General features: G+C 52.9%; 1 protein-coding gene across 2 annotated transcripts in view; it reads left to right on the top strand.

The window, feature by feature from the left end:
• The window catches only part of exoc6b (exocyst complex component 6B), a 103,902-nt gene that overhangs the window by 27,381 nt on the left and 64,264 nt on the right, over positions 1 to 12,257 (top strand). For both annotated transcript variants that reach the window (XM_064343802.1, XM_064343800.1), the window contains exons 7-8: positions 7,939 to 8,112; positions 11,805 to 11,873. In XM_064343802.1, coding sequence (XP_064199872.1) covers positions 7,939 to 8,112; positions 11,805 to 11,873 — 243 coding nt within the window. The remainder of the gene's footprint in view (positions 1 to 7,938; positions 8,113 to 11,804; positions 11,874 to 12,257) is intronic.

The raw sequence follows: 12,257 nt of genomic DNA, 5'->3' as shown, positions 1-12,257 counted from the left end.
CTCAGGTAATTACTGTGAGGAGTACAGAAAGGCCCCCTGGTGGGCTGTTCGGATACTGCAGCCAACTGCTTTCTAGGGTCCTGCGTGGGTTTCAGAGCCTGCAAATGGTGTGGATCGAGATCTCTCGGTGCACAACCGTGACTTACAGGCTCGGTGCAAACGTCGCCTCGTCACGTCGAAGTTAATAACGCCTGTCCCATCTGCATAGGAATCTCTGTGTTTATATATCGGTTCCCGCTCTGCCTGCGTGGGAGTCTCAGTCAACAGAAGAGTGTGTTGAGACGGAGGGAGAGTTCCTGCTTTTAAGGAAGCGTTTTTTCTTCCAGGACCGCGGTTTTTGGACGTGACCGCGTTCTTTTTCCACTCGGTCGCCGTGTCCGTTTAACCGCCCCGACCCGCCCGGTGTTTTAAAATCGGCCGAGCGCCCTGAACGTTAAACCGGTTAACCGCCCCGAGCGCTGCATTCCTCCTCCGCCGCTGCCCTGCGAGCGCCGTCCACGCGGGAGCCAATGAGAAGGCGGGGGCGGTGGCGAGGGGCGGGGTCTCGCGAGCTTCCCCCCCCCCGCCCTTTTACCTCCTCTGGGGAAATGAGAAATGAAGAGAAAAAAAAAAAAAACGATTGAAAAGCATTTTGTTTGAGATGCGGCCAGAGCTTTGTTTACTGTTTATTAGGACAAGATGTGATGCGTTGGGGCTGGGGAGGGGTGACGGGGGGGGATGTGGGGGCGGGGTGAGGAGACCTCCGGAGACCCGGCGGGCTGGCAGGGAGCAGCAGGGCTGTTCTGAACCGCCTTCCTCGCTCTGCCTTCTGCAAGTACGTCCGACTGCAGCATGCTGGAGGGGCGGGGCTGGACATCGATGGGTGGGGTTTGATGTCACACCCCACTTGTTCGGTGTATGCAATTGGCTAAAAACGATTCCGCCTTCTCAAGCTCTGCGTTGGACTACGGGGAAGGATGTCTAAGAGTGGGGTTTTACATGGAGCCCCGCCCTCCTGTAGTTGGATGCTTCTCTCTTTCTGTGCCACTGTACCAAGCTGTTCTGAGCAAGCTGTACCAGTAAGAGTGGTTATGGGAGGCACGGAGTGACACTGGCCAATAAGAGTGCTGGCAGGCGGTGCAGAGTGTGACGCTGGCCAATCACTGTGTCAGTAAGAGGTGCAGCCTGTGACACTAGCCACTTGGAAGGTGTTTGAGAGTGGGACAAGCGCCCAAGAGTTTTGTAAAAGGGTTTGGTGATGGCATGAGTTTGGTAAAGACACAAAAGTATTTGGATCCTCAATTTTGTTCTTTTGTCTGGGTTTCCACTCTATAGATCAAACTGATGAGTGGGCTGTAGATGTGAATGCACTACTTACAGGTAAACTCCTATATCATGGGTATATGGTAATACTGAGCCGTCAATTAGCCCATGTCACTCTCTGGTGTGATCTTATTCAGGTTCCACGTGCATTTCTCTCTGTGTCCTGTTGGGGGCAGCAGAGCTCAGTGTATGTGAGCTCCTCTCTGATTCCTATGGCAGCACAGGAATGTTGGCTGCGCAGTCGATCGTGGTTTAAACTGGAGTAACCTTCAGCAAAGTGCTCTTTCAGCTTTCTGCCTGCTGAAGTGAAGGCTCCAGTGTGTGCGCATGTGTGTTTGTATGTATGTGTGTTTCAGTGTGTGTGTCTACATGCCTGTGTGTGTGTGTGTGTGTATGTGTGAGTGTGTCTGCATGCCTGTGTGTGTGTGTGTGTGTATGTGTGAGTGTGTCTGCATGCCTGTGTGTGTGTGTGTGTGTGAGTGTGTCTGCATGCCTGTGTGTGTGTGTGTATGTGTGAGTGTGTCTGCATGCCTGCGTGTGTGTGTGTGTGTGTGTGTGTGAGGCAGAGAGTGAAAGATGATGTGTGCTGGTGATTGTGTTAAGGGCATGTTTATTGTATTTATATGACTGTTTTGGCTGAGAGGCTGTAGGGGATGAAGGTGGAGAGTAAGTATCGGTGTATTCATATGTACGTTATGCCATAGGTCAGTGCCCACTCTTCTGAGTCCCTGTGATGAATCTCTTTTGGGGACCTGGGAAAAGGAACAGAAGAATGCTGTTCCTTTTCCCATCTGATATCGTACTCATGAGCAAAGCATCGTGGGCCCTGTCACCCTAGTCCTCTCTTCTTCCTCATCACCCTGCAAGACTGTTTCTGGGAAATGGACATCCTTAGCATTGTGGTTACATATATTTTTTTTTCTTGTATGTTTTTTTTTTTAAGGCTTACCGGTGGTTTCACTTGATATTGGAGGGCCAATCTCTCTCTCTCTCTCTCTCTCCCCTTACTGAGTGTACACCACTCTGTCTCTCTCCGTCATGTTTTTGTTTTTGTGTGTCTCTCAGCATTTCCTTTCTTTCTTGGGGTTTGTGGGAAGCGGGGAGAAAGAATGGGGACGTTTTTAATTATGCAACCATCGGGAACTTCAAATCTGAGATGAGTGGAAGAATAATTGGCTCACTGACGTAGAACAGTTACCCATCTCCTCGGCCACGGTATCTATGGATACTGCCGCTTGGGGTTTTTACTGTTTTACTCTGAAACTGCCTTTTCCCTCCTTTCCTGAGAGGATTCTTCTGGAGCGCGTTACGCTAATGCGCTAACGTGCTAGCACAGCCCAGCAAGTGGAGCGCCGCTACCTGTTTTATAGTAGCCTGTTTAACCTAGCTAATGGCATGTGTGTCCTAACAAATGGAACAGCACCACATTTGTTACTTTGAATTTGTTGCTTTTGAGTAGGATGCAGTTGCAGTACCTCTGTCCGCCTGCAGTGCAGAGCTCACTCTGTGGGACACACGAAAAGCCCGGTGACTCTGTCCCGCAGTGGCTGGGGTATCCTAGCGCCTCCCCCTGGGCGTATCGTTGTGAAGCGGGAGCGTGCCGCCCCGCCCTGCGCTCTCAGCCAAAAGGAGCACGCCGCTAATAACAGGCGGCTGTTTGTCTCGGAGCGCATCGATCCAGCAGCTCCACAGGCCTGCTTTCTGCCTGGGCTGAGTGGAGGCTGCGCTTGTGATTGGTATAATTGCGCTGGTGATTCATTATATGGGGGATTCAGTCTAATAATGACTCCATTGTGTGGGACGGGCAGGAAAGACCTCTGCAGTGAGAATGAGGAATGTACTGAGCTTATGTCCCGGTGTTACCCCACTGTCTCCTCCACTCACCTCTTACTGAGAGTACCTCACTCTCTTCTCCACCCTCCTCTGACTGAGAGTACCCCACTCTCTACTCCACCCTCCTCTTACTGAGAGTACCTCACTCTCTACTCCACCCTCCTCTTGACTGAGAGTACCCACGTCTCCTCCACCACCTCTTACTGAGAAGTACCTCACTCTCTCTCCACCCTCCTCTGACTGAGAGTACCCACTGTCTCCTCCACCCACCTCTTACTGAGAGTACCTCACTCTCTACTCCACTCCTCTAGTACCACGTCTCTCACCTACTGAGAGTACCCCACTGTTCTCCACCACCTCTTACTGAGAGTACCCACTCTCTACTCCACCTCCTCTGACTGAGAGTACCCACTCTCTCTCCACCCTCCTCTTACTGAGAGTACCCCACTCTCTACTCCACCCTCCTCTACTGAGAGTACCCCACTCTCTACTCCACCCACCTCTTACTGAGAGTACCTCACTGTCTCCTCCACCCTCCTCTTACTGAGAGTACCCCACTGTCTCCTCCACCCTCCTCTTACTGAGAGTACCCCACTCTCTACTCCACCCTCCTCTTACTGAGAGTACCTCACTCTCTACTCCACCCTCCTCTTACTGAGAGTACCCCACTCTCTCCTCCACCCTCCTCTTACTGAGAGTACCTCACTCTCTCCTCCACCCTCCTCTTACTGAGAGTACCCCACTCTCTGCTCCACCCGCCTCTTAGTGAGAGTACCCCACTCTCTACTCCACCCACCTCTTACTGAGAGTACCCCACTCTCTACTCCACCCTCCTCTTACTGAGAGTACCCCACTTCTACTCCCCTCTTTACTGAGAGTACCCCACTCTCTCTCCACCCTCCTCTTACTGAGAGTACCCCACTCTCTCTCCACCCGCCTCTTACTGAGAGTACCTCACTGTCTCCTCCACCCACTCTTACTGAGAGTACCCACTGTCTCCTCCACCTCCTCTTAGTGAGAGTACCCCACTCTGTCTCCACCCTCCTCTGACTGAGAGTACCCCACTTCTCTCCACCCTCCTCTTAGTGAGAGTACCCCACTCTACTCCACCCTCCTCTTATGAGAGTACCCCACTGTCTCCTCCACCCCTCTTACGAAGTACCATCTCCTCCACTCTCCTTAGAGAGTACCTCACTCTCTACTCCACCCTCCTCTTACTGAGAGTACCCCACTCTCTGCTCCACCCTCCTCTTACTGAGAGTACCCCACTGTCTCCTCCACCCTCCTCTTACTGAGCTACGTCTCACTCCTCACTGAAGTACCCTGTCTCCCCACCCTCCTCTTAGTGAGAGTACCCCACTCTCTACTCCACCCTCCTCTTACTGAGAGTACCCCACTGTCTCCTCCACCCTCCTCTTACTGAGAGTACCTCACTCTCTACTCCACCCTCCTCTTACTGAGAGTACCCCACTCTCTCCTCCACCCTCCTCTTACTGAGAGTACCTCACTCTCTACTCCACCCTCCTCTTACTGAGAGTACCTCACTCTCTCCTCCACCCTCCTCTTACTGAGAGTACCACTCCCTCACCCTAGAGTCCCTCTCTACTCCACCCTCCTCTTACTGAGAGTACCTCACTCTCTCCTCCACCCTCCTCTTACTGAGAGTACCCCACTCTCTACTCCACCCTCCTCTTACTGAGAGTACCCCACTGTCTCCTCCACCCACCTCTGACTGAGAGTACCTCACTCTCACTGTACAGTAATCCTGAGATCTGCAACAAAAGTGTGTTCAAGAACTGTTCAGTTTTGCATCTTGGAATCACAAAGTCTCAAAATCTATACTATGAATGTCTTCCCAGCCATCTTTCAGCACACTTCTGGGCAGACAGTGGCCAAAAACCCCCGCAGGAGCAAACCTTCAGCCACAGACATGAGCGGAAGAGTCCCTAGGTGGGCACAGGAAGAGCCCGTGAAAGGAAGAAGAGCCAATGAGGAGGAGGATCGCTCCTTCTGAAGCCAGCAGACAGTGTGGGTGATATAATGATAGACTCTAATTACCTCATAATAATAATAATAATAACAACACATATAGTTATCTAGCACTCTAGCAGTCTTCAAAGAAAGTGTGCAAAGTGCGTCACAAAAAGTAGGTCATAAGAAGCTTTACAAAACCAACAGCAGACGCAAAATGTGCATATGTACTCAGAAGCATAAAAGAGAAAATGAGAGAAAGATGGCCGGGCCCCTGGAGAGGTTGGAATTGTGGACAGTGCTGACGCCGTGGGCGTCGCAGGTGGCGGAAAAGTGGCGTGCCGAAACCCGCTGGCGCGTCGGAACGCCCCGTCCCGCAGCCCGAAGTGGATCGGACCAGAGGTGCGAGCTCTTTTCTCCAAACCTTTCAGACGTTGGAAACAGCTGGAGAACCTTTACAGCAGTCTGGTGCAGAGCTTAGCGGTCAGTGTTCCAGCGAGCGCATGCTCGGGGAATCTCTTATTAAACGGGCTTAGCTTGCGCCCCTCTTCAAGAAAGTGGCTGTTGTGCCTGCTTTCATCTCAGCGCCCTGACGGTGGTGGAACCGATGGGGCATGTGGTCGGGGGAGCCGGCTGATGGGCGTGCTTAGTAGCCCGCTGGGTGCCGGCCGGTCGGAGGGCTGGGGTGGACGCCGGTGAGGGCTCCTCTGAGGCTGGATGTTAGCTGCACCCCCCATGGGGGTAGGAAGCTGAGAGGGACCAGGCTGGAAGCCCTTTCCAAGCTGGAGAGACTCTGGCTGAGGGTGCAAATAAAGCAGGAGTTGTGTTTAATTATACGTAGTCAAAGGTGATAAATAAATGTAAGAAATAAAAAGATGTGAAATATATATATTTTAAAAAAAAAGAAGGAAATAAAGGATTAAGAACTGGGGAAAAATAAAAGTAAAGACTCAGGTTTAAAATGATTAAAAGCAAAAATAACGACAATAAAACAATAAAATAAGTGAAATCAAATATATATAAATATATATATATACATAATATATACATAAATATATGATTAAATAAAATAAAACAATAAACTAAATTAAAACAAATGAAAATAATAAATAAGTAAATTAAATAAAACAATAAATAAACATGAAATTAAGTGAAAATAAATACACCAGGAAAGAAAGACTGATGTGTCTGTGGGAACGGGGCTGTGGGGAGGCTCTGTGACGGCAGCAGCAGTGAGAGCTGGGCCCCTCTGACGCTCGGTGATGGAGGTTGAGGTGGCAGCAGGTCTCGTGCGTCACAGCGTACCCACTTCAGCCGGGCTTTCAGTCGCTCGCCCCCCCCCCTTCACGAGTCGACCCGACCTGACCCCGACGTCTCCGCCGCGTGAAGGAGAGTTCTGGAAACGGGGCGCCTGCCCCCCCCCCCCCCCCCCCCGGCCCGCGGCGTTCCCAGGGGCCCCGACGCGTCACCCGTGCGTCAGCGGAACCTTCCGGAGCTCTTTCGGGGGGCGGGGTGAGCTCGGCGTTCAGGAAGGCCCTTTCATGCGGGGGAGTTCACCTGGGCCGACCCCCTTTGTGCGCCTTCTCAAGAGCCCTTGTTTTCGGGGGGGACGGAGGAGGGGAGCGCGGGCGCCGGCGTTGGGCGGGCGGGGCGGCTTTCTGAGGGCCTCCCGGGCCTTACGCAAACGGCGAGCCTCGTGCGTCATTCTGCCCTCGCCATTGAGGCTGTCCCTATTCAGCCCCCCCCCCATCCTTCAGGGGGGGGCCCCACCTTGCCCATTCATTTGGGTAACTGTCCCAAACTTCACCCTATATCCCCCCCCCCCCAGTAGAATTGGAGAGGTCCATTCTGTTCCTGAAGTGGCGGCTATTGTATGCTCGCCACCTGCAAACCCGCTCGACGCCGCCCAGCCAGAGAACCTCTAGTTTACTCTCCAATTTGGAGAAAAAAAAAACCCCTCACCGTTTGTGCAGTGCTGGAGCGACTCTCCCAGCGCTGTCTGAAGTGGATTACAGACGTTCGTGAAAAGAGTCAACCAAAGTTCCAAAATGGCCGTCCGTCTTCATTTGGGGCCTGCTAGGGACTTATCTGGGAGCGCGCTGCGCTCTTATGGCGGAAAGCGCGGTACACGCCGGCTCTTTCTGGAGAGTTCCGTGAGGTTTTCCAGCTCCGGTGCACATGCCCAGAGTCCCAGCGGTAGCAGAGCCGCTGGAGGCCAGCCAGGCAGCGGCCTCCCCCGTCTGCAGCGTTCCCTCTGCTCATTTACGCACCTGGGAATCCCGCGTGCGGCCCTGGAGGTACGAGCCCAGTTCCCTTCCCATCATGCAACACTGCTGCCGGGCCCAGGCTCGGTCCCATCCCTCCCGCTTTTCGGTTGGGTATGACCCAGATTGGCTCGGGTCTGGAATAGTTAACGGATAACCCCGCCTCTTCCCTCCCCATCCCCGCCCTATCTGATCTGCCCCCCCCCCACGCAGCTAAGGGAGAGATGGGCTAGGGAAGCGTCTCTTCTCATTGAGCTGTACAGCGGGAAGGTAGCGCAGGTTTATGAAGCTCAGAGCAGGTTTATGTATCAGTCTGCTGGGGAGGACGACAGCAGAGTGCATGAAGCAGGTCCTGTTGTTCTGCATGACCTGCTGCTGGTTCACTAGTGTGCTTCCTACATGTGGTGTGCTGCTATAGACATTCTCACTGTCCCCCCAAAGTGTGTGCGCGTGTGTGTGCGCGCATGCGACCGTGTGCAAGAGAGTGTGTGAGAGCGTGCGTGTGTGTTTGTGCTGTACATGTGTCTGTGTCTGCAGTGCAGCTGACTGTACCTTGTGTGCGTTTCAGGCGCAGCTGCAGCGGAGCTTGGACAGTACCCTTCCTCACCAGCAGAGGGCAGGCAGCGGACGGCGAGCCAGGAAGGAGGCCGGGCAGGTCACGGAGCTGGACGGTCAGGGCAGCAGCCCGCTGTCTGAACAGGACTCTGGGATACTGGACGTGGAGGATGAGGAGGACGACGAGGTAGCTCCTGGGGACCCCTGTCCCCTTGACTCAGGCTGCCGCTCTGGGGACCTTAGACTCCCCCCCACCCCATTCCTGTTTAAACCTAAAAGATTTAATGGTCATCTCTCCCCAGGTCATGTGATGTTATGCAGACACTGAGTCACGTATGATCAGATTGGGAGCTGAAATGCTACGCAGTTCCTTTTCTCATTTCCTGATCGCTCGGTCCCCCGGGCCGGTCACCCGTGACCCGCCGCCTGCGTCCTGGGGCCTGCTCTCTCCCCCGTCTGCCCAAACCGCGTTTGTTCTCGTGGACGTGTAAACATTTCTGTTCTCCGGAACGGGCCGCGCTCGAGATGCGATGTTCCCGCCATACCACGTCACCTGACCTGCTCCCGCTGCAGGGACATGGTGAACGTGCACGGAGAGGGTGAATCTCTCTCTCTCTCTCTCTCTCTCTCTCTCCTCTCTCTCTCCATCTCTCTCTCTCTCTCTCTCTCTCTCTCTCTCTCAAATTCAAATTCAATTCAAATGCTTTATTGGCATGACATATTTAAAAATACATATTGCCAAAGCGTAGTGACAACAGCAATCAACTACAGTAAGAATATATAATCAAAAGGAAAAAAGAAGACGAGCAGCAACAACGATAACAGCACAAATGATAGGAACATAATACTTATCTATTAAGTTAACTGAATTGAGTTAATTATATTATATACATGTACACATACACACGCATACATATATATATATATATATATATATATATACACACATGTATATATATAAATATATGTATATCTCTCTCTCTCTCTCTCTCTCCCTCTGTTTTGGGTTTGTAAATAGGGGGTTGGGTTTCAATAAAGGAACAACAAAAGTCTTGCTCACTCTCTCTCTCTCTCTCTCTCACTCACTTTGGGTTTTGGGTTTGTAAACAGGGGGTAGGGTTTCAATAAAGGAACAACAAAAGTCTCTCTCCATCTCTTTCTGTATCTATCCATCTCTCTCTCTCTGTATCTCTTTCTGTTTCCATCTCTCTCTCTCTCTCTGACCTCTGGCTCACTCTGATGGCTACTCCCTTCCTGCTGGCCCGGGCCATTTGCGGTGGTTAAGTGTCATTACTACGGGGCTGCTGGCTGGCGCGGGGAGCGTGTGAAACGTGACGGGTCTGTGAGCGAGCGAGGCCGAGCGGGACGTGATCTCGGCGTGCAGGACGTGACCTGAGCAGCGCGTCCCGTTCCCGGCCCAATGCACGTGACTTCAGAGTGTACGGGGCTCGATTAAAGAGTTTAATCAGGATGAAGTCTGCTCGTGCACTGGGGATCGTTACTGCGGTAAAGCCACGTTTGTGCTCTGGTATTAGAACCTGCCTGCCAGCAGTGTCCACCGCTGTCCCAGACACCCCCTGCTTCTCCCGCTCCGCGTCCGCTGCCATGCTGACCCTCTGACCGAGAGGCACGTACAGGTCACTGCTGCCACCCCCCCACCTCCCTCCCTCCCTCCCTCCCCCCGTCCCCCTGCCCTTCACCCTTTCCTGTGTGAAGGTGTGCCCCACTCAGACGGGCTTGTGAATAAACAGCGGGTCCCTCGGGCCCTCTTTACACGCGTGTGAGCGGCGTCAAACCACACATGCCTCGCGTTTCTTCCCCGTTCTCCTCACTATTGTTTTATTTTGTCCGCCCCCTACCCCCCTCCCCCCCTCGAACCCCGGTTGGTATTTTTCGGCTGTTCTGCTCGTTTTACGGGAAGAAGATGAAAGCTGCCATTGTTTGGTTGGGTTTCTTGGGGGGGGGGGGTCGTATTTTGGCGGGCGGAGGGGGAGCCTTGGGGGGGGGGGGGTTCAGAGCGCTTTCTTGTGTGAGAGCGTGCGTGTGACATCGTCGTCAGAGGGTTTTAGGGGAAGTGGGCAAGGTCCCTGGCAGCAGAAATGTCCCGTCATGCACCAGTGTGACAATAGTGTCGGGAGTCGCGTCTCTCACCCCAGTCTCTGCGGTCAGAGGCTGTTAATCGCAGGATGGGAGTCTTCAGCATCGCTTTCTTATGTAGGCTCTGCTCGTGGTCTCTGTACTCTGCTGAATCCCACAATGCAGTGCTTCACGGAATGTTAAGAGTGTATCCACTCGCCGATTGGCCTTGCCTCGACACCCTGGTCCTATTCCTCCAATGAAGGCTGCTCTGCTTCACAGTAGAAGGTAGTCTGAGATGCACAGGTTTTTCTCAGTCTCTTTCTCGCTCAGTCTACCTCTCCACCTTTCTCTCTCTGCTCTTTCTCTGTTTCGTCCTGGGCCTCCACTTTGGAGGTGCGGGGTATGGCGTGACCTCTACCTCCTTCCTCCTAGAGAGCAGCAGGAGTCTGAATACTCTTTATTTACCCTGGGAGTGCCCGGCGGGGAAGCTGTTCCCCCCGCCAAACTCTTAGGCTAGACATCTCAAACTCCAGTCCTGGAGGGGGTCACCGCGTCTGCAGATCTTTCTGAATTCCTTCACATCCGCAGCCAATGTAGACCTTGGAAACGAGCTGTGTGGACCCTTCGGCGAATCGGTGACTTAAACGAATCGCTTAATTCCGAAACGCTGCAAAAAAAAAACGCGGCAGAAACGGTCGGAGTTGGCTGTACAAGCCTCCTACATGAGTGTATGGCCCTTTAACGCGACGCGGCGTTTGCACTTGTCGTTTTTATTGCGGTCGTGTTACCGTGGCGCGGGGGAAGCTCTCTCAGGGCTGTAAATACGTATGCGAGATGGTGGTTTTTCAAACGTTGGCCCGTCTGATTTAGATGGTGTGAGTGTGGAAGGAAAGCGTAATGGAGGTAGAATGGAGGAGGGACTGAGAGAATGATCCAGCGCCCCCCCTCTCTCCCCCCCGCTGCCTCGTAAACGGGTCCAGGATTTAAGGCCTGCTGTCTTATTAACATAAATTTGTCCAGAGGAAACAAACAGCCTCGTCTGCCGCCGTTCCGCGAAGGTCAAGAACCTGTCGAACGTGGAGAAACGCAGCCAGCCAGCCAGGAGCATTCGTACGGCTGTATTTCTACCGTGTCCTCAGTGATTTATTTAACCTGTGTGCACAAGCAGCCGGGCCCCAGAGAGAAGAAAAGAAAAACAGATTTTAAAAAAAGCAGTCACAAATGGCTTTTGAGAACTTTGAGAAATTGTAGCGCTCCCCTCCAGTAAAATCAACCCAATGTGCTGGAATTTGATTAAGGAAGTGACGTGTTGGAGAGGCCGATTGGACATGAACGCTTGCCAGCGCTCCTGAATTCCGCCTCCACTGGCCTGCCGACCAATCGGATCGCAGTGGATAAAATGATCCCATTGGGGGCTGATTTTGGTATCGCCTTATTTTCACATTGACTTTGAGGAAAGTAAGGCCTGACTACGGAGTAACGGCAGCCATTCCGGCTCTCCCGCGTGTCCTCGCCAGGGGTAGGGCTGACCGCGAGAGCCTCCCGCTGCTGGGAGACTGCTGTGCAGGCGCTGTGCAGAGCTTGCACAGTGTCAGGCTTGAGTAGTGACATCACTGATGAGACACAGAAGCCCGACAGGAAATGAGCTGTTGGCCTATCCTGGGTATCAGGCCCAGGCGTTATCCTCAGCATGCAGCGCGTAATCCAGCCCCGCGGTTCATCCTTCAGTCGGATGGTGCTGGCCTCTTGTGCTCTGTAGCTCCCCCTGGTGGTCTGACGGTGTATGTGTCTGTTTGGCAGGTGCCCGGAGCTCAAGATCTGGTGGACTTCTCGCCGGTGTACCGCTGCCTCCACATCTACACCGGGCTGGTGAGCTGGCCGTGACCTCCCCCCCTCTTCCTCCGCAATCTCTCCTCTCCTCCTCTGTCTTCTCCTCTCGTCCTCATCTCTCTACTGTTCTTCTCCCCCTCCATCTATCCCCGATCAGCATCTTTGCATTCTCTCTCACAAGTCACTTCAGCTCTCTTATTCTCATCTGTTCTCTCTTTCCTCTCCTCCTCTCCCTCTTTCTTTCTGTCTCTTAATTATGTCGGCCTACAGGACAGTGGGCCTCTTGTTCTAGTTAAATGATCTGTCCTGATTATTGCTGTCCTTCCAGGTTTTTTTTTGTTGCTGTTCCTTTCTGTGTCTTTCTCCTCCCTGTAACTTTACCACCTGCCTGTATTTGAATGTCCCACCTATACAACGGGTTAC

The sequence above is a fragment of the Anguilla rostrata genome, chromosome 7, assembly GCF_018555375.3.
Source record: "Anguilla rostrata isolate EN2019 chromosome 7, ASM1855537v3, whole genome shotgun sequence".
NCBI lineage: Eukaryota > Metazoa > Chordata > Actinopteri > Anguilliformes > Anguillidae > Anguilla > Anguilla rostrata.
The sequence above is the reverse complement of the archived record's forward strand: the minus strand, read 5'-3'. Positions and strand labels throughout refer to the sequence as shown.